This window comes from Barbatula barbatula (assembly GCF_947034865.1).
Source record: "Barbatula barbatula genome assembly, chromosome: 11".
Lineage (NCBI taxonomy): Eukaryota > Metazoa > Chordata > Actinopteri > Cypriniformes > Nemacheilidae > Barbatula > Barbatula barbatula.
The window spans coordinates 23,577,147-23,597,698 of NC_136774.1; the positions used below are offsets into that span (position 1 = coordinate 23,577,147).

General features: G+C 42.4%; 4 protein-coding genes across 8 annotated transcripts in view; 3 read left to right on the forward strand and 1 right to left on the reverse strand.

The window, feature by feature from the left end:
• The window catches only part of cltcl1 (clathrin, heavy chain-like 1), a gene marked incomplete at its 3' end in the record, with an annotated part of 17,393 nt that extends 17,328 nt beyond the window's left edge, over positions 1-65 (forward strand). The window contains exon 32 of the mRNA XM_079468163.1: positions 60-65. Coding sequence (XP_079324289.1) covers positions 60-65 — 6 coding nt within the window. The remainder of the gene's footprint in view (positions 1-59) is intronic.
• A 2,055-nt stretch (positions 66-2,120) lies between these two features.
• LOC306900849 (somatomedin-B and thrombospondin type-1 domain-containing protein) lies at positions 2,121-6,231 on the forward strand (the record flags this gene model as incomplete). The annotated part of the gene is made up of 5 exons (XM_079468164.1): positions 2,121-2,124; positions 2,172-2,354; positions 3,027-3,117; positions 4,477-4,635; positions 4,720-6,231. The coding sequence occupies 5 exons, from the start codon at positions 2,121-2,123 to the stop codon at positions 4,823-4,825; spliced, it is 543 nt and encodes a 180-aa protein (XP_079324290.1). The 3' UTR covers positions 4,826-6,231.
• Positions 6,232-7,973: 1,742 nt separating this feature from the next.
• On the reverse strand, positions 7,974-10,963 carry snap29 (synaptosome associated protein 29). Of its 3 annotated transcripts, none has more exons than XM_079468514.1 (6): positions 10,861-10,963; positions 10,027-10,288; positions 9,726-9,922; positions 9,445-9,530; positions 9,266-9,370; positions 7,974-9,197 (listed from the first exon to the last, which is right to left on the reverse strand). In XM_079468514.1, exons 2-6 carry the CDS (start codon positions 10,267-10,269, stop codon positions 9,037-9,039), a joined length of 792 nt encoding a protein of 263 aa, XP_079324640.1. In that variant the 5' UTR covers positions 10,270-10,288; positions 10,861-10,963; the 3' UTR covers positions 7,974-9,036. The 3 variants fall into 3 exon arrangements, with proteins under 3 accessions (XP_079324640.1, XP_079324642.1, XP_079324641.1); XM_079468516.1 differs by having other exon boundaries at positions 8,135-9,197; positions 10,553-10,879; XM_079468515.1 differs by having other exon boundaries at positions 8,135-9,197; positions 10,760-10,876.
• A 644-nt stretch (positions 10,964-11,607) lies between these two features.
• pi4kab (phosphatidylinositol 4-kinase, catalytic, alpha b) overlaps positions 11,608-20,552 on the forward strand; it is a 30,239-nt gene continuing 21,294 nt past the window's right edge. For 2 of the 3 annotated variants that reach the window (XM_079467594.1, XM_079467595.1), the window contains exons 1-12: positions 11,608-11,831; positions 13,134-13,250; positions 13,751-13,844; positions 15,421-15,509; positions 15,614-15,686; positions 15,750-16,012; positions 16,105-16,171; positions 16,310-16,458; positions 16,536-16,601; positions 17,803-17,899; positions 17,986-18,174; positions 18,362-18,462. In XM_079467594.1, coding sequence (XP_079323720.1) covers positions 11,736-11,831; positions 13,134-13,250; positions 13,751-13,844; positions 15,421-15,509; positions 15,614-15,686; positions 15,750-16,012; positions 16,105-16,171; positions 16,310-16,458; positions 16,536-16,601; positions 17,803-17,899; positions 17,986-18,174; positions 18,362-18,462 — 1,401 coding nt within the window. In that variant the 5' untranslated portion in view covers positions 11,608-11,735. The remainder of the gene's footprint in view (positions 11,832-13,133; positions 13,251-13,750; positions 13,845-15,420; positions 15,510-15,613; positions 15,687-15,749; positions 16,013-16,104; positions 16,172-16,309; positions 16,459-16,535; positions 16,602-17,802; positions 17,900-17,985; positions 18,175-18,361; positions 18,463-20,552) is intronic. The other variant, XM_079467596.1, reaches the window with a different exon arrangement.

A 20,552-nucleotide genomic window follows, 5' to 3' on the forward strand; every position in this document is an offset into this window, starting at 1 on the left:
ATTACGGTTGAAACGTACTAGACTTCATTTTTTCTTCTTTGTGTTGTTCGTTTGGGCAGGTGTGAATGCAGCAATCACACTTGATTGCGCACCAAAAGCGGACCAAATAAGGGTCACGAGACATCATTGAAGAGGTGGTCTCAGTACGCTTTCAACCGAACCGTGGAGCGGTCCGTTTGTGGTGAGAACGTGATCTGACCTTGCAAAACTCACAAGAAAAGCGCGATGTATACTCCGGGAATGGGGTTTAATAGATCTGTGGAACAAAGCCGGGATAAGGTTAAGAAACTCCGCCAGCAGTACATCAAAGTGTGGGATGTACAAGTTCTCCTGGTACGATGACCTCGATAATGTACTTGGGGAAAAAAACGGACACTGACCCCGGTGGATGTTGTTAAGATCGCCACTAACAATGATGTGATTGATGCTAGCACCGTCTAGTGATGTAGATGGTGAGTTTATTTTGTTTAAAAAAGCAGTTTAGGAAATCCGATCTCGCCAGCGAGTGATGTGGATGTTGTCATTTGACTGCATTTTGGTTTGTTTCAACTGGTTTGGACCAAAGCAATCAGCGCGGTGTGAAAAGGAACCAACAGCACTGAAAAATGCTTTAATGTATAATTTTTTGCCATTGGTCCGAACTAAAGGTGAGATGCCCTTAATGTGGCCATGGGTGTGTGTGTCTGTACATCGATCTTTATCAGGACCATCTTATAAGACCAGCTGTGTGAGGGCTAAGAGAGTAAAGTGATGACATTTTGGCCGGTCCTCACTTTCTGAGACCCTTTTAAAGGGCTGTTTGAGGGTCAAGACTTCTGGTTCAGGCACATCTGCAAATTTCTGACTCTATGTGCAATGGCCTTAAGGGTTAGGGTCAGGTACTTGGTTCTGATTGTGTGTACAAATACCTGATGGTACAATAGAGTTCATGTGCACGCCAGCTGTGTTCGTGTGTTACGGCTGTTCTGATGGATAAAATAAGCACATGTTACAGCGCTGTAGGCAGTCACACTGGGGTCCTGAGAAAACTGGATCTTTCTGCTTCTATCTGTGGATACACGAGACATGATGTTAAATGATTGCAAAAACCAGCACTATATTTATAGATATTTGTGCACTATGCACAGCAATTTCCACAAAGTAAATGTGCCACAAACGAATCTATGAATGTTTCCAAATTTGCAGTTTGTGACCCATGTTAAGCGGTCGGGAGGCTTGCATGTGTCTCTACTCCACATGAAAGAGCAGCTGTACTATTGAGATCCCAGCGAATGTCTTCTGCTTTATGTGTGTGATGGGTGTGTATGATGTCACGGCGCACACACACACAGTGTGTTTATGCATTCTCTATGTTAATTCTCACTTCAATTTTACTTCCATCATACCTGAATGAATGTACGTAAAACATTTTAAAAGTTATTTAATAGAGAGGCTCAGAGATTATGTATTTTTGTAGGCTAAAGGCCATTGCACATTGAGTCCGAAATTGCGTCTGAAATTTCTGCACGTTACAAAGTAAATACGACCTCACGTTGTGTCAATCATATTTACACACTGACGCCGATATTTTCGTCAGTCATAAAATTTCGGACTGGGTTCAATTTTATGAGTTTTTTCGCATCCGACAAATAAAGCTGCGGTCAGACTTGACTAGACCATTCGAAGATCGTTTGGATGGTGGCACGAAAATGGCCGGGATCCATTGCTCACATTTCTGTACCGATAGGCCACGCTGGGACGTTTTGATCTTCTATTGGTCTCAAGCACTCAGGTGACGCAAATTTGCAGGTCAGAGTTCACCAAACATGAACTTTGCTATGCAGTGAAATATCGTTGGTCGGTCGCATGCGTATGAATGTAAGTAAATGGAGGGAAAAGTCAAGTGTGACCGAGGCTTTAGAGACACCGTACAAACGAGCGGTGATTAAAAATCACAAGTGGGTTATAACTGGTGTTTTATGTCATAGAATAAGTTTATCACCTTATTTCGTGCAATTAACCAAAAACCCACTCAAAAAAGGTAAAGACTTTGGAGCGATCGAACAGGAAGTCCTACAATGCTAACTCGCTTCTGTGTTTGCATACAAAATACGTCATCTCCGAGCCTCTCCATAAAGAGGATGGGTATGACTCTCTCTCTCTCTCTCTCTCTCTCTCTTTTCTCTAAGTAGCTTTTGACTGTGAGGTGAGACAGTGGGGTCCCTGGTCTCCGTGTTCATCTGTCTGCGGGGAGGGAACAACCGAGCGGAGTCGACAGGTAGCCACGCCCCCACGTAATGGAGGCAAACCGTGTCCTGATCTCAAACAGCGCAGAGGCTGTCTCGCACACTCTGAGACCTGCAGTGCAGCTAAAGGTAACACCCCACCCCAAATCTGTTCCAAATATACAGTAAATCTTTATATGAATATTAGATGCTAACAGGATTGTGTTCATACCACCGCTGTCAAAAATCGCTCTGGCCGCCCTGCCAACAACACTGTAGAAAGATTCGTGGATGCTCTGACGTATGTGGTCAGAACCAAAGTTTAAAGGGCTTTGTTTTCTGGAATCCTCGAGCGGTGGACTTCTAAGTGCCGATTGGCTGCCACCGCACCGTGTCATAGCTCGTTACCATAACGTTGACCTGATTTCAACTCGACGGCCAAGACGCACCCCTGCCGGCTCTCTTTGAAAATGAATGAGTTCCGGCCACTTCGACGTTCTCGATGGCGGCGGTGTGAATGCACAGTTAGGTCAAGGATGCCGTAAAATCTGATTCTAGGAATATCACATAAATCGAGATTTTACATTTACAAAAGTACTGTAAGGAAACTGTACATTTGTTTTTAAATTCTATTTTTTTTAACAATATGGACTTTTATTAGAAGTAGAGAAGGTCAGACTGCGGGACATCTCTTAAAATGTGTAAAACTTCCTCTGTGCACGTGGGGTTAGCGCATGTGTGTGCGTTGTCTCGCTGTGTTTAGTCTCAGGAGGACACGGCTGATTTGCTCTTTCATTATCTTGATCTTCTCTTCCTCCTCAGAGGTGGCCAAAATCCTGCCTGACTCATTCAAGCGGAACTTTAAGGACCCTTGGAGACGACCACACATGCTCATGAAGGAGGAGAAGAAAAGGTACGACCCATGAAACATTATAGAAAGCCTTAAGGGAAAAGAACAAGACAATGCTACATTAATACATGAACACATTCTGAAAAAGCTGAAGGCCTTGAACTCATCTATAATCGACACTAGAAGGACACAGTGACAGTCTAAACATCAACAGTGTTACTGTGACTCTTACAGACATAATGAATATGAAAACTGTATGTAATGTTTTCAGCTTTAGTTTTATCTCTGCGTTGAGTCGAGTTGTTCTAACTCATTTCCAGGTCTCTGCTGTACTTTGGCCTTTGAAATGTAAATTTCTGGATTTACTTCATAGAATCACCAAACAGCTGACAGTCATAGATTTTTGTGTGTCTGTGTATACGAGTGAATTTGTAACACAGTTGCAATTAAGACTGTATGTATCCTGGTCTATGATTGTCTTTATTTTAATATTTAAGTACATTTCTGAAGCCGGTCTGTTTATCACTTCATATATCCTCCTGACTGTGGAAAGGACTGCAGGTGTTTGTGTGACATTATTTCTGTGTGTTTGATCAACATGGGAATTACTGTAGCTAGAATTAAACAGCAGGTGCATGTTCACATGAAATGAGATTAAAATGGATATCTGAGGTTCTTTCAGTAGAGACAGGAAATCCCAGAGACGAGTCTCTCATTAATCACAGGTATACAGTTTCACAATGATGTGTGTGTGTGTCCACAAGGACCTGAGATCAGCTACATTAAGCCCCATGAGAGAAACTGATTATTAACCTACTAAATGACGCTTACCTGAAATGTTAAAAATGCAAAACGTTTCTGTGAGGGTTGGGTAAACCAAAGGAACAGATAATACTGTTAGTTCATAATAAAAACTACAGAAGTCAAAGGCAATGTATGTGTGACTGCGTGTGTTCTGTAGAAGTCCTATAACCAAGGTCTCCCACACTGGATTTAATTAGTTTGCTTTATGACTGGCATCTCTTCCTCCTCCATGGCGTGTGTTTGTTGACATGGTCTTATATTCTCTCTCTCTCTGTCTCTCTCTCTCTCTCTCTCTCTCTCACTCACATGTTTCAAAAATCTATCTGAAATAAAACCACAGAATAACTGTTGATGATAATCAGAATTTAGTAAATAACTAGCCTTTTTCTTTTTCTGTAAAGTGGAAATTTACAGTGGGCTTCCAGTTTCAAAAACGTAACAAAAAGCATAAAATTATTATATAAAACATTAAACACAATTTACATTCATGTGCCAATATACCACCATTTAAGAACTAATAAACATTTACACATGTAAGGTCACAGCATTTGATATAGAGTATGATTAAATGTTATTGAAAGTCAGTCTTAATACTCAATTTATCTCTATCTCTTGCAGTTATTGCGTGAACATGCGTGTGAAGCAGGCGAGTTCAGCGTGTAAGGTGAAGGTGTGGAGTGCCAAGCTGGTGCGTGAGCGTACCCTATGCGTCGAGTGTCAGAGTGATGCCATGGCGACCGACAACCGCTGCCGTGGAGACGGCCTGCAGAACGTCAGGTACGCGTGCACACGCATGCACATCCTCCTCGCAACGAAATAAAGTTCTGCACCGGTGTGTGATGTGATTGTCTCTTTCAATAGAACTTTCTGGGCGGCTGCATCGGCACCAGGTTGCACAGGGTCGTGGGTTCGAGAATCCTTCACTGAGAGCTGCCAATGTCCACCTTATTCCTTGCTATTTGTCTGAACCTTCAAAGCATTTTTACGAGGGACGTGATTGATCCAAAGAGTCTTGGAGCTCCTCCTGCTTTCTGAAGCCAAATTCTGTCCATAATCTAAGCAATGAAAACTCTACAGCACATCTGTCAACCCCGTGTCCTCCGCCCCCACCGAACCAAAACGCAATCACGCTTTTCTGAACTCTACCTCCAAAATGCACCCGCACCTGTTTTTGATGATGCCTTGTATCTTGTATTACTTCTCATTTCATATGTACTTTTATATGTTTGAATGTAAATTCTGAGTGACTGTGTGTGTGTGTGTGTGTGTGTGTGTGTGTGTGTGTGTGTGTGTGTGTGTATTTGCGGTATGGTTGCGTGTTTTTCATTTATTAATGCACAAGTAGCTGAATGGATGGCTATTGTATATGAATGTCTCTCTTAGTATTTGTATCGCATTCTCTGGAGATCTTTCTATCCTGCCGTGGAATTTTCGTTTTAAAATTCATTATGATCTGTGCCGACACAATTAATGTGAGTTAAACCAAATCTACTTGGGGTCTGGGGTACAGTTCATATGTTCACAATCGGCACCGGCCTTACTTGACTATTATTAGTCAAATTTGCAAATGACAGTATGATCGTGTGTTACTCGTTGCTGCAGAATTAACGTTTGGCAAGCAGCTCGCATTCTTGGCGATCTGTTGAAATGGCCAAAGAAAGGGGAAGGGGGGTTAAACTAAACCACACAATGGGACCAGGTGTGTAACGCCAACGTCACCAGTAAATCCCACCTGGTTCTCAGAACTTTTATTGTATTTATTATTACAGCATCTCAATACGTACAGTAGCGATTCTCACGTATGCACACATATACTGTATAAGAACTGTGCCAAATCCATCCTTTCTAGGTTTCAATTTTGTTGCGTAAGTATTTGATTGACTTTCAAATATTTTAACTGATTCACTTTTATAGATGCTATATTCTATACTTTTGTTATTTGTGATGTTATTGTTTTATCTATTCATTAAACACCCCTATCTCTCTTTTCCTTATATTACGTTAATTTTACTGCTTGCTTATTGTTTCGTTTTTTTCTTGTAAACTCAGTTTGAAAGCCCAGCCCACAGACAAACAGCAGGTATTTAGTGTGCATGTGGTCATTATAGATCAAAGGGTTTGTCTTGTGTGTACATATACACACCGTCTGCACAAATGATATGCTCATGATATATATTTTGGGCATTTTTTACATTCCTGTCCTCACCGGCACACTGAATACAGTGAAGACGTTCAGCTTGTAGGCGGTAATGGACTTGAACCTGATCGGTGATTCCAAACAAGCAACATACACGACCAGTCAATTGTTTGGACGAATCAAATGTTGGTCATTTCCTTGAAAATACTTTGATCTTCAAGCTTATGCTTCAGTAGTTAAATAATTAACGACTTGCATATGTAAGAAAAAAATTATTAGCATGCACTGGGACGGTTTACAGCCGAGTGTGAAGCGGCTGGAATGAAAATCAGTACCTCCAAATCCGAGGCCATGGTCCTCAGTCGGAAAAGGGTGGCTTGCCCACTTCTGGTTGGTGGAGAGTTCCTTCCTCAAGGGGGGGAGTTTAAGTATCTCGGGGTCTTGTTCACGAGTGAGGGAAGGATGGAACGGGAGATTGACAGACGGATCGGTGCAGCTTCTGCAGTAATGCGGTCGATGTACCGGTCTGTCGTGGTGAAGAAAGAGCTGAGCCGCAAGGCGAAGCTCTCAATTTACCGGTCAATCTACGTTCCTACCCTCACCTATGGTCATGAGCTTTGGGTCATGACCGAAAGGACAAGATCCCGGATAGAGGCGGCAGAAATGAGCTTCCTCCGCAGGGTGGCTGGGCGATCCCTTAGAGATAGGGTGAGAAGCTCGGTCACCCGGGAGGAGCTCGGAGTAGAGCCGCTGCTGCTCCACATCGAGAGGGGACAGCTGAGGTGGCTTGGGCATCTGTTCCGGATGCCTACCGGACGCCTTCCCCGGAAGGTATTCCAGGCCCGTCCGACCGGGAGGACACCCTGGGGAAGACCTAGGACACGCTGGTGGGACTATGTCTCCCGGCTGGCCTGGGAACGCCTCGGTATCCCCTCGGAAAAGCTAGAGGAAGTGTCTAGGGTGAGGGATGTCTGGGCATCTCTGCTAAGACTGCTGCCCCCGCGACCCGGCCCCGGAAAAGCGGAAGAAAATGGATGGATGGATGGATGTGGTCCGGTCTGGCACCACCTCTTGTTTTCTTTCTAATGTCAATATACAATACAAATAAGAAAAGGTCCATGATCGACAATAAACACGGTGACATGTTGATAAGACAACAAATGAGCTCATTGAAGGATTTGCTAATCTGTGAGTAGACACGATGAGTTGGGTTTAATAATACATGTGTTTGGTGTCCATTAACAACTGGACTCTGTCACCAAAAGTAAAGTTTGATGCTTTTATAGAGTTGAATTCTGTAGGTTTGTACAGTTTTAGTCTTTCATCGGGTTGGATAACAGAGGCAGGAAACATGTCATGCTTTATAAGGACTGACAGCAGTGGATCCTGGGATTAGGGGTTGAAAGGGGTTGATGGCCCAGCCAAGACCAACCATTGATATCACTGTCCAAACACGAGGGAAGCTATGTAATACTGAAAGTAAACGTTAACAGAGAAGATTTATGTGTTTTATGTGCAGTTTTACCAGTCACTCCTCGCTAACACTGAGAGATAAACGTGTTTTTCTCTAAATGTGTTTCTTTCAGGAGACATTCTTTATACAACTCCAGCTTTACTTTTAGAGGTTATAACGTGACATGACGAGTAAACCGATTACATAAGAATTTCTCAAACGTACCTGAGTGAAAACAGCCGCCCGCCAGTTTCGCGCGTCTCACGCGAGCCGTTAACTTGAGTTGTGAGGCTCGCGCGCAGCTGTGCACGCTGGGAATGCTAATGAATATGTGTGAACTGTAAGTCTCGTCTGTCTGTAAAGCATTTCTCGAATGTTTTAGTCAAATATTTCGGGTTTTCTCTCACATAAACTAGAACTTTAACAAACGGTGGTAAAAGACAACTTGAAGTTTACGACTTCACAAGATGCAAATCCGTCGCCATCTGCTGGTGTGGTCTTGAAAGTACTATTAACATAAACCCTACCGAAATTGAAAAGAAATGTGGAATTTGTAGTTACACCATAATAACCACAAAAGTACCATTGAACTGAAACTGTATACAGTACACAATATAGTAGTTTAACCAGGAGATCTGAGTAAAACTATTGTAATTTAATCGTAATCAAGCCGACCAACAAAAAATACGGTTTACTATCATAATTACCATTTTAATTTAAAAACATTGTCCATGATTACTATATACATTTATTGTGGTATTCAAACAACCACTAATGTTTTACATTTTTTTTGTCTGAAACTATTATTTCTGAGAGCAATATCAATGCATTCAACACACAATTATTTTTATTGAATACAGAAAACATTTTATTCACGATCACATTCAGCACAGAAATTGTTTGTTTTAACCTGAATAGATTTCAGGGGATGTGAAACCAATAGTATTTTTTTAAACGTACTGTTCTAGGCGTAAATCTAAAGAAAGAATATATTGAAACGCTGTGATAAACAAATGAAAATTATAAATGCTTTTGAAAAAAGAGTGAATATTAAGGCAGACCAGCGTGTTTCTGTCACACGTTGTTACTCACATACGACTGGTTTGGACACCTGGCAAATCTTAAAGGTCTATTATGATAAAAATATCAGACTAACGACAAATTTACCGCCTTATGGAATACATTCAAAGGGAAATAATAAAAGGAGTGGACTGAAATTTAAAAAAGGGATGAAATTAATTGTTTTACCATTGATTTGGCTGAGGGCAGCAGTTAAAAAACGCTATGTATTTCTTTGACTTCTTTGCTTATTAATATATCTTCTTTTGACCCTGCACACAGTGACATCCACATGTTGTGTACAATCTGGATTAACCATGTTTTTATATTGATAGCAAGAGGACCGACGATCAAATAAAGGCAAGATTCATATCTCAACATCGCAAAAATCACATCTTTAAATATTTTCATTCATACACACAAACTTTTCTTGGAAAGTACATCAAACCAGCGCTGACGGAAGTACTGGGCAGGTGTTTCCAGTATGGATCAATGCAGGCCACATCCTCAGGAAATGACGTCTTCAAGTCTATTTAAGGTTTTTGAGCTGCCGGTTGGTGGAGCTGACTTTGCCGTCCATCGAGTCGACTTTATTAAGCAAATGGTCCAAGGAAACGTCCTGGTTATCGATCTCTGACTGTAGCCCCAGACCCAGATTCTTTAGCCTCCCCAGACCCAACGACATTTCATCTGGACAGAAACGAGTGTTAGTGTCTTTAAAATCTGTCATCAAAATCTGTACAGACTACATTTCTCACCAAGATTTTGGTCTAGTTGTTGATGGGCAGCTCGCAGCTGTTTGTTCCTGGGATATCCGTTCTGATCAGACGGCCCATTATCCAGAGACGCAGAAGCTCCAAATCCTGTTTGAACAAACATTCGTTCTGTGATTCTGACGAACAGACTGGTTTGTATAAATATATGTGTTTTTATTTACCAGATGTGTCCATTTTCCTGAGGTTTGGATGACTGGCCTGATATTTGTCTCCGTGCTGTCTGCTCTCTGAAAGTGCATTCTGCAAACTAAAGTCAAAGACAACGTTTTTATAGAATTGACAAAATGACCCTTCTCAAAACGGTTTACTCTAAAGGCCTGCATTTAAAGGTGTCAAATTAAAACATTTGAAAATGGGTTTAAAAGAGTAGCAGAGAGAACATACAAACAATCAGTGTGTGTTAACCTCTAAAGGCTTCAAATATTTGTTTAGTTAACTTCACCTGCTGTCGCCTTCGTAGGACACAGGCTGGTCGTTTTGTGGAGGTTTGGCTTCCGGTTTGGCTTTGAAATAGTTGACCAGTCCGCCCCACACACTCTTAATGCTGTTTATATGCCTCTGACTCGTCCTCATGTCCTGCTCCATGTTGTCAATCATTCTCTCGGTTCTCTTCAAAGCTTCACCCTGACGAATCAGTTCCTGTCGAGAGAGAATCAAGACCAATTAAATGATAAATCGGGAGTATCCTGGAAAAGAGAAATAGGCTGACATCGAGCTTTGACCGTCTGAAAGTTTCCTCTCACCTCTGCTGTCTCGGTTCCAACTTTCTCAGACTCGTAGATGAGGCCGAGGGAGCGGTTGCTGCTGTCCACGGTGGACTGCGCTGTGTGCATCACCTCTCTCTGCAGCTGTCTCTGTCTCCTCTCCGCTGGGCTCAGTGAACTCTCCTCAGGATCATCATCGAAGTCAAAGCCTCTTCTCGGCCCTGTGCTTTCCTCTTCATCATCATCGGCGAAAGGGTTGTCGGATTTGTGATAGGCAGACATCCTGAGATCGAGTTAAACACTGGAAACACACAACAGAGTGCTGAGCAACTACATACTAATTATACTATGGTATAGTATATTTATATTGCATATTGTTTGGAAGTATTAACTTTAAATGCTATAGTATGCCAATTACAATTCGACTATCGTACCAAAGGATTTTAAAACAGTTTACTATAATATTATAATTACTAAAGCATACTGTTTTGAAGTATTGACTTTAAATGCTTTGGTATTTCCTATAGTACCAAAGGATTTGACTAAAGTTTACTATAGTAAATACCATATCATACTACAGTATTTGTTGATGTGGGATTCCGTGCTATTTACGATGGTGTTCTTTTAACAATCATCAGCCTTTTAAACATTGCCGTATATAAAATCTTAAATCAACAAACGTATTTCACATCTTTAATAACGTATGCGATTTAGAGCTTGTTCCTTTCTATCCCAGGTCACCGGAGCCGCAGTCTTCAGCTTACAAACAAACCTGCGATAAAACCTTTAGCCGGTTTAAAGCTCGTGCTGTTTCCCGATCGATCGGTCTGGTCAAACCGCGATATATAAACCGGTTTGATGATAAAATCGTACCTTTAGTCGCGCCTCTGATGTGTTGTCCTCTCGCTGTCAGCTGACTCGTGTGCGGAAACTGCTTCCGGTGGCGTCACCGCGACGTCACAGTCTCCTACCCTCGACCGTTTTATGTTTTTTTATTTATTTATTTACTTTTTTATTTTTTATTATTGATGCTTAGAAAAAGAACATAACAAAGGAGAAAGTATACATCACACAATATCAACCAAAACAATGATAAACAACAAATAGGTCAAATATATACTTATATATACTTAAATAAAATACATTAAAAAAGAAATAAAAATACATAAAAAAAGAAAAGAAGTAGAATACAATACAGATATATTCACATTTAGAGATCAAAAGCAGTACAAATTCTTACAGTCCTTATAGCTTTCTTAGCGCGACTGAGTGACGTCATGTGCTTGAATGTTGAAAATGACTCACTAAACATATGTGTTCAGCGCGTTCACTTTCCCCCCAACACACGGCTCACAGTTAAAACTATTATATTAATATATAATACTCTAAATGCCAGTGGAAAAACGTACTAAACAATAGTATTTACTGACAACAGTGATGTAAAAAAACGACAGTGTATTGACATTTATAAACTGTTAAGTATACTTAAATACGATAATAAACTATGCTATGAAGTATCATGTAGACTTTCCGTGAAAGCGCTTTATAAATAATAAAAAGTCTAGTTGTGTGTTCTTTGAGAGCCAATAAAAAGTGCACACCGATGATGCTTCACGACACGCCTTCCTCGCGCTGGTCCATCATTTGTGCCTTCGCACTTGCCGTATCGAGGTGCGCTTCCCTTCGGCAGCAGCGATCATCACGATTTAAGCGTTTTAAACGTCAGCTCTCCTGGCGTCTCGCGAATCATGTCCACGCGCGGCGGCACGCGCGAGTTCTACTTTAACACTGTGCTGTCGCTCGCGAGATCACTGGCCGCCCACCGACCAGCGCCCGTGGAGAAGGTACGAGACAGACACGCGCTTATTCTGTTGCACTGTCGAGTTCATGTTGCAGATCAATGCGTTGTTGTTGTTGTGTTGTTGTTGTTGTTGTTGTGTGCGACAGGTGTCTGGCGCTGCAGAGTTTGTTGCGCAACACAACGATGATGGTGCGCACATTCTATTAAAGTGCGCTGTTGTTTTTGCGCTTCACAGACGCGGACAGACTGTCATGCCTTGTCATGTCACACTGATGTTTACCTTGAAAATAAAGTTTTATTATAGAAAAAGAATCGTTTATTCTTATTATGTTATAACAAATACTGTACCATAGTCATTAAAAGCATTTGTGACGTCTCATGTGGAGTGATTTTAAACCAACACGGATATAAACAAAACGAACCCATAGTCGGTGCTGATAGTTGTGTTTAAATAAACAATTAAGTTTCAAGCGCTGTTTGTTTATCAGTGTCAGCTGAACAGACGCAGCTTTCTTCAGGCACTGAGTGATGTCACTTTTATAAACGTTCTTGTGTTTCTAATACATTTGAAAGCAGCAGCAGCAGGTGTGTACTGTACATCCTCGTGTCCTGCTGTGACCGCAGACTCCTGCATGAGAAATGCATCTTGTGTTTAATTCCATGCGGTGATGTTGCGCAGTGCAGTCAGACAGCCGCCACGCGCTCTTTAAACACGCTGCGTCACAAGTGTTTATTTGAAGCCTCTTCACCACTGCCTGCTGTCTCAGATCCTTATAACACAGTGTTCTTATGCTGCAGATGGTCGACTGATACTCTCTTTCTTAAATTTGAGTAACATTTTGGTTTTCTCGATAACGGCATGAGCAGAATGAACAAACGCAAACAGTTCATGTTAAATCATAGAGATGACGATTCACGATTCTGATCGCACGGTTTGATTTTAAATGAATAAACATGAACAACTGCCCTTTTATTATTTCTCTAATGTTGCGCATTATGTCAAAGAACTAAATTGCAGTTTTAAAACAAAATGAATAGCACAAGTGCTTTTCCTAAATTTTACTTTAAGAGATATCAGCACATCCACAGTTAACAAGTTTGCAGAAAAGAACAGACCGCCCCTGGTGGTCACAACATGAACTGCGATTATTGTAACGTCTCAACCGATTAAATCGTCACATATTATAATCGATTTTCATCCTGCTCATGAAACAGTGCACAAGAGTTACCGTTTACTTGGAATATAATTGCTACATATGTTTGTTTAAGATTAAAGCTCTGTGTCAAGATGAAGAAAATCGTTTAGGATTGTTAAGAAATACTGTAGTCTCTCTTTCTTCCACAGGTGCAGAAATTATTATGCATGTGTCCATGCAACAGTCGCGGCGTCTTCACTTTAGACGTCCGGCGCACGGATGCTGTGATCGCTCTGGCCGTGTTCCTGGTCGAGTCAGATTTGCAGGTGAAATGGAGCTGTCGTACTGACTCGAGATCGCTGTGTTATTCACAGATGAATTAAAGTAGTCGGTCGCTTAAGTCACTTTAAGCACATTTAAGCCGGATTTCAGAGACATGGCTTGGCTTAAGCCAAGACTATGCCTTAGTTAAATTAAGATATGTATATCGCTTTTATGAAAAAGCCTTTGAAGAAAACATTACTCGTGTGCATCTCGAGAAAAAACAATGCCACTGATATATTTTAAGATATTTCTGGGCAATTTATATTCAGTTAAGACAGGTCACAGAATATATTTGTGAGATGTCAGTAACCAAACAGATCCCAATACTATGGAAGTAAATAGTGGATGAGATCTGTTTGGTTACTGACATTCCTCACAATATCTTCCCTTGTGTTTAGCAAAACAAAGACATTTATGCAGGTTTGAAACAACCTGAGGGCGAGTAAATAATGATTTTTGGGTGAAGTATCCCCTCACAACACTGTTTTGATTTTTCTCTCAGCATAAGGACATGGTGGTCAGTTACCTGTTGAATCTACTGAAGGGATTACCCAGAGTTCAGTGGGTGGAGGAGAATGCTGGAAGAAGGAATAAAGGTAACAGATTGAGTGTCTGTCTTTAATATGTGCCTCATTAGTGTCTTCAGAATAAACACCATTAACCTTCATTATTCACACTCATAGTATTACTTCAAGCATTTACATTTATTGATTCAGAAAGAGATTACTTGTGTCCGTTCAGTCTTTGATTTTACTGATACGCTTTGCTAGCTTGAAGAATTGCTTAGCTTCATCGATCATTGATATATAAAGGATAACAATAAACAAACAGATTCCAAGTTTGCTGATTTTGTCTCCTTTTTGAGACACTCTTAGTCCTTCATCTAAATCTTCTTTTGCCTCTGGAATTACATTTATTCATTTACAAAATGACTTTCCTTTACAGCGGACAATGGGTCTCATTCATGAACACATTTATGTGTAGATCATTCGTGAAGTAATTCTTGCATACATTTTAGGATTCATGAAAATGTTTGTATTTTCAAAATGTTAGTTGATACCAAAGAAATGTACACCTGCTCCTGTAAATAGTGCGTAAAACCGCACGTGACGTTCTTTTACTAGACAAACTGATGGCACTGCATGTTGATGCACTATGTATCATAAGGATATTTCATGAGTTCTTTCATCATTTCTTTACTTCTTAACTTTGTTTAAAACGCAGAGCTCGTCACTGTCCTTTTTTACACAGCCGTCCAATCACAGTGGAGGAGAGGCGGGACAAACACTACATTGACCCACCATCATACACAACAATGGAGAAGTTAATATTAATGGTTACTGCATTTTCATATTAAAAAAATTCTTTAAAATAGGATACTAGTAACAAGTAGGCTGTTGCGGATATTCTAAATCACAGCAACTAACGCATCTCCTGAAATATGCTGCGGTCACACTTGACTTTTCCATCTATTGACTTCCATTCGTACGCATGCAACGAACCGGAAACGCAAAGCCGTTCAACGATATTTTGCATTTCCCTGCGTAGCAAAGTTCAAGTTTGGTGAACTCTGACCTGCGAATTTGCATCACGTGAGTGCGTGAGACCCTTAGAAGATCAGTATGTCACAGCTTGACCTCTCGGTACAGAATTGTGAAAATGGAGGAATTGCGGCGGCACATTTTCGTACCACGGTCCGAAGGATCTTTGCATACTCAAAATCAAGTCTTAACGCACAGTGCATCCTAAGTGTTCTCATGCGCCACCAGCTGGTTGTTTTCAGAAGAGCACCGGGTATTATTATTTTAGCTTTAGTGGACTCAGTTTAATAGATTCATTTATTGGTAAGCATATAGCCTTGGAAATCATTACCATACACACATGTTACTACCGAATCTGACATTTGAGAAGTATTTGTGAATCCTGAGGAAAGTTTTCTGTAAGGTCTGTTTTACGTCAAATTTACGAATGTTTCATGAATAAGGCCCATTGTCAACTTATTTTTTCATCCACCTTTTTCCTTCCAATCTCTTTCTGCTGTAAATAATTTTCTGGTTAAATATTGTTTCTTTTTTAATATCATCACTTTAGGATGTTTTGTGAATGTGATGGTGTTGAACACTTTGTTTCTGTATTTCATACAGAAGAAAAGTTTTATCTTTGTGTCTACAGAGACGCTTCCCATGGCAGAAAACTTCAGCTTCTGTCTGGCGACTCTTCTGTCTGATGTAGCTCAGAGAGACACTGAGTCTCGCTCACAGGTCTGCTCTCTCGCCCATCATCCTCACACCATCAGTTTGTGAATATTAGTAAAGGAGGTCTGCTTCCATGACACCTTTTCACTTCAATTGTATTTCATGATCAGATTCTGGAGGCTGTGATGGGTGTTATGAGGTCTCTCCTGGAGCTTTGTCAAACACCTGAAAACCATGATAAAGGTGAGCTGATGATGTCCTGGTACACTTCTCACACACACACCTGACTCAGTTTTTTTTGTTCAGTGTACCTGTGCAGGTATGTGGTGCCCTGTCTTCTTGGTGTGACTCGAGCCTTCGGTCGCTATGGTAACGGCAGCGAGCCCCTCCTCTCGCAGCTGTTCCCGAGAGGATCGACGCAGCCAACTCATCGTGTTTCCGTGGAAACCGAGGGCGTTCGGAGGAGATCGTTCAACGACTTTCGCTCCATCCTACCCAGCTCTCTGCTCACGGCGTGTCAGGGGGACACACTGAGACGCAAGAGCGCCGCCGCCCACCCAGACATGCAGGTCACCACCACGCACACCCACATTCTCTCTGAGCCAGCGTCAGGTTCACAATCATATAATGTCACACATGTACATCCGTGTTTGATTGACAGGTGAGCTCGGAGCGAGGCGGCCCATCAACCTGCTCACCCACAGCACCGGGGCCACAGTATTTTGAAGGTAATTTAAGGTTCTGTCACGGGTCAAATCTCTGTCTAAACCTGAAGTCTCGACAGTGAAACAAGTTATTGGTGTAGATTGAAAGTTGAGGGAGTGACCGGGTCGATTGTGATGATGAATATTTTTGTTTGATGTCAGGTTCATATCTGTCGGATGGAGGTGCAGTGAATCCAGACTATTATTTCACCACAGTCAGTTCAAGCTTCTCCATCTCTCCACTCTTCACTGGTGCCGGTGGACAAGAGATCAGCGTTCCTCTGGAGATACTGAGAGATCTGCTGGACATGGTAAACACACACATCGTCGTGTCTTGATAAACTGCTGTTTGGTTCAGTTCAGTGTAACACACAGAGTTTCTCTTTAGGTGATGCAGTTTGTGTCCGATTCATTCCTGAAGTCTCTGGATGCTGCTGTTGCCGAGGTGACTCAGGTAATATCCTGAGGCTCTTATTGACGGGTTTCACATGACATGTTGCATAAACACAGCAAAAAAAGACATTTAGGATACTTTATTTGAAGGAAATGGTCAAATCCCAAAAAATTGAACTGGGCCCGTATTAACAAAACATCTTGAAGCTAAAAGTAGCTCCTAACTATCTGATTTAAGAGGAACTCTTAAAAATGATGTGTGTGTGTGTCTGTCCTAATTTTAGGACTCCTAAATGTTTGTGCTAAGAGTATTTCACAAAGCGTTTTAGCACTAAAACTAGCTCCTAAACCTGTGAGATGTTGTGAAGAGGACTCCTGAGTCACTAAGACCAACTCACAACAATCCTAAACTGTCTGTAACATCGGCAGTCTACCTTCAAAACGCAAACATTTGAGAAAGATTTCATGACAACGAGCTTAACCTTAAAGACCACTGATATCTGCTAACTGTTTATGAGACGGGCAAAATGCTTACAATTAGCTGAACATATACTTTATATATACTTTAAATGAACATATAGTTTTTATCAAAAGAGAACACCTTGTTGTTTATTGTGTTTTATTGTGTTTGTTAGCTGTACTTTTCAAATTTATTGATACTTCATAAAAACAAAGAGTTTGATTAATAGTAATTGGAATACACAATAAAAACCTGAATATGTTTTTGTAAATAAACTCTTCACTGGTTGAATTAGTAACTTTGTGTATATTTTATAATCTTAATTTGAGTACGGCAATTCATTATATACTATAAAAATTATAGGTTTAAACAATGTTTTTATGGTTTTGTTTATTTATATACATGAACAGTTAACAGATGTTTGGCACCTAAGTAACAATTTCAACAACTTAAGACATTAAGCTTTAGTTATTAAATATTGTTGTTTATTCAAATACTCACACATGTTTTCTGGGTATTCAACCAATTGAAGGTAAGAGGACATTTCTTACATTGCAGAATATATTTAAAGCGATGAAAAAAAAGTTTTGTGTTTGCTTTGTACCTGTGTAGAATGACAGCATGTTTTCTTATTTTGATTTTTACATGAAGTTTCGCTCTCATAAGACCAACAGAAATGAGGTGTTGCTGATGATTAGTCTGCCATCATTCTGCTTGAGTCAATACAAACTGTGTGTTATTCCAAATAAAGTCTTTGTTATGTTTTGTCTTGGATTCATTTTGTCTTTCTCTTTTTTTGAAGGCCAATCCAGGCATTGATCTCTTCTATAAAGCGTTCAGTGACCCGCTGTATGTCAGCGTGTTTAAGATGTTGAGGGATACGCTGTATTATGTCAAAGGTGATTGAAATGTCATCTCTGATGTATGTGAGTTTCTTTGACCTCCGCTTCATCGTGTGAATGTTTCATGTGTTTGTTCGGGTCAGATGTGCAGACCGGTTTTGTGACGGAGGTTCATGACTTTGTGCTGGAGCAGTTCAGCAGCAGCCAATCAGAGCTGCTGAGGGTTCTGCATGAAGAGCGGTTGCCGGGGGAACCCAGTCCTCTCAAGCTCCGTTGTCATGCCAACGCCGCCTGTGTGGACCTCATGGTGTGGGCTGTCAAAGATGAGCAGGGTCTGTTTACATCACGCTGCCAATTGCTGATATATTTATTTATAGAGTAATACATAAACAACACATTTCATTTTACATTACAGCATTTAGCTGATGCTTTTATTCAAAGTGAGGTCAAAAAGATAAATGTAACTTTGATGAATCATTTAATCATCGAATTAATACATTTTCATGAATTTTATTTCAGGAGCAGAGAACCTGTGTACTAAACTGTCAGAGAAACTTCAGTCGAAAACATCCAGTAAAGTCATCATCGCTCACATGCCACTGCTCATCTGCTGTCTGCAGGTAAATGGTCAGATCTGACACCAGTGTGGTATAGAACATAACAGGATGACCTGTCTGTCTCTCTGTCGCAGGGTTTAAGGCGTCTGTGACCCGTCTGTCTCTGTCTCGTAGAGTTTAAGGCGTCAGTGACCCATATGTCTCTGTCGCAGGGTTTAAGGCGTCAGTGACCCCTATGTCTCTGTCGCAGGGTTTAAGGCGTCTGTGACCCATCTGTCTCTCTCTCGCAGAGTTTAAGGCGTCAGTGACCCGTCTCTCTCTCGCAGAGTTTAAGGTGTCTGTGACCCGTCTGTCTCTCTGTCGCAGGGTTTAGGGCGTCTGTGACCCGTCTGTCTCTCTCGCAGAGTTTAAGGCGTCTGTGACCCGTCTGTCTCTCTGTCGCAGGGTTTAGGGCGTCTGTGACCCGTCTGTCTCTCTCGCAGAGTTTAAGGTGTCTGTGACCCGTCTGTCTCTCTGTCGCAGGGTTTAGGGCGTCTGTGACCCGTCTGTCTCTCTCGCAGAGTTTAAGGCGTCTGTGACCCGTCTGTCTCTCTGTCGCAGGGTTTAGGGCGTCTGTGACCCGTCTGTCTCTCTCTCGCAGAGTTTAAGGCGTCTGTGACCCGTCTGTCTCTCTGTCGCAGGGTTTAGGGCGTCTGTGACCCGTCTGTCTCTCTCACCACAGAGTTTAAGGCGTCTGTGACCCGTCTGTCTCTCTGTCGCAGGGTTTAGGGCGTCTGTGACCCGTCTGTCTCTCTCACCACAGAGTTTAAGGCGTCTGTGACCCGTCTGTCTCTCTGTCGCAGGGTTTAGGGCGTCTGTGACCCGTCTGTCTCTCTCACCACAGAGTTTAAGGCGTCTGTGACCCGCTTGTCTCTCTGTCGCAGGGTTTAGGGCGTCTGTGACCCGTCTGTCTCTCTCTCGCAGAGTTTAAGGCGTCAGTGACCCGTCTCTCTCTCGCAGAGTTTAAGGTGTCTGTGACCCGTCTGTCTCTCTGTCGCAGGGTTTAGGGCGTCTGTGACCCATCTGTCTCTCTCTCGCAGAGTTTAAGGCGTCAGGGACCCGTCTCTCTCTCGCAGAGTTTAAGGTGTCTGTGACCCGTCTGTCTCTCTGTCGCAGGGTTTAGGGCGTCTGTGACCCGTCTGTCTCTCTCGCAGAGTTTAAGGCGTCTGTGACCCGTCTGTCTCTCTGTCGCAGGGTTTAGGGCGTCTGTGACCCGTCTGTCTCTCTCGCAGAGTTTAAGGTGTCTGTGACCCGTCTGTCTCTCTGTCGCAGGGTTTAGGGCGTCTGTGACCCGTCTGTCTCTCTCGCAGAGTTTAAGGCGTCTGTGACCCGTCTGTCTCTCTGTCGCAGGGTTTAGGGCGTCTGTGACCCGTCTGTCTCTCTCTCGCAGAGTTTAAGGCGTCTGTGACCCGTCTGTCTCTCTGTCGCAGGGTTTAGGGCGTCTGTGACCCGTCTGTCTCTCTCGCAGAGTTTAAGGTGTCTGTGACCCGTCTGTCTCTCTGTCGCAGGGTTTAAGGCGTCAGTGACCCGTATGTCTCTCTCGCAGAGTTTAAGGTGTCTGTGACCCGTCTGTCTCTCTGTCGCAGGGTTTAGGGCGTCTGTGACCCGTCTGTCTCTCTCGCAGAGTTTAAGGTGTCTGTGACCCGTCTGTCTCTCTGTCACAGGGTTTAGGGCGTCTGTGACCCGTCTGTCTCTCTCGCAGAGTTTAAGGTGTCTGTGACCCGTCTGTCTCTCTGTCGCAGGGTTTAGGGCGTCTGTGACCCGTCTGTCTCTCTCGCAGAGTTTAAGGCGTCTGTGACCCGTCTGTCTCTCTGTCGCAGGGTTTAGGGCGTCTGTGACCCGTCTGTCTCTCTCTCGCAGAGTTTAAGGCGTCTGTGACCCGTCTGTCTCTCTGTCGCAGGGTTTAGGGCGTCTGTGACCCGTCTGTCTCTCTCACCACAGAGTTTAAGGCGTCTGTGACCCGTCTGTCTCTCTGTCGCAGGGTTTAGGGCGTCTGTGACCCGTCTGTCTCTCTCGCAGAGTTTAAGGTGTCTGTGACCCGTCTGTCTCTCTGTCGCAGGGTTTAGGGCGTCTGTGACCCGTCTGTCTCTCTCGCAGAGTTTAAGGCGTCTGTG

What these genes read in the sequence shown, in the direction of transcription:
- snap29 (XM_079468514.1), bottom strand. Translation starts at nt 10,269, where the DNA reads ATGTCTGCCTATCACAAATCCGACAACCCTTTCGCCGATGATGATGAA. An exon ending in TTGGAACCGAGACAGCAGAG is followed by an intron (nt 9,923 to 10,026) that starts GTGAGAGGAAAC and finishes CTCTCTCGACAG; the next exon opens with GAACTGATTCGTCAGGGTGA. An exon ending in CAGGAAAATGGACACATCTG is followed by an intron (nt 9,371 to 9,444) that starts GTAAATAAAAAC and finishes TTGTTCAAACAG; the next exon opens with GATTTGGAGCTTCTGCGTCT.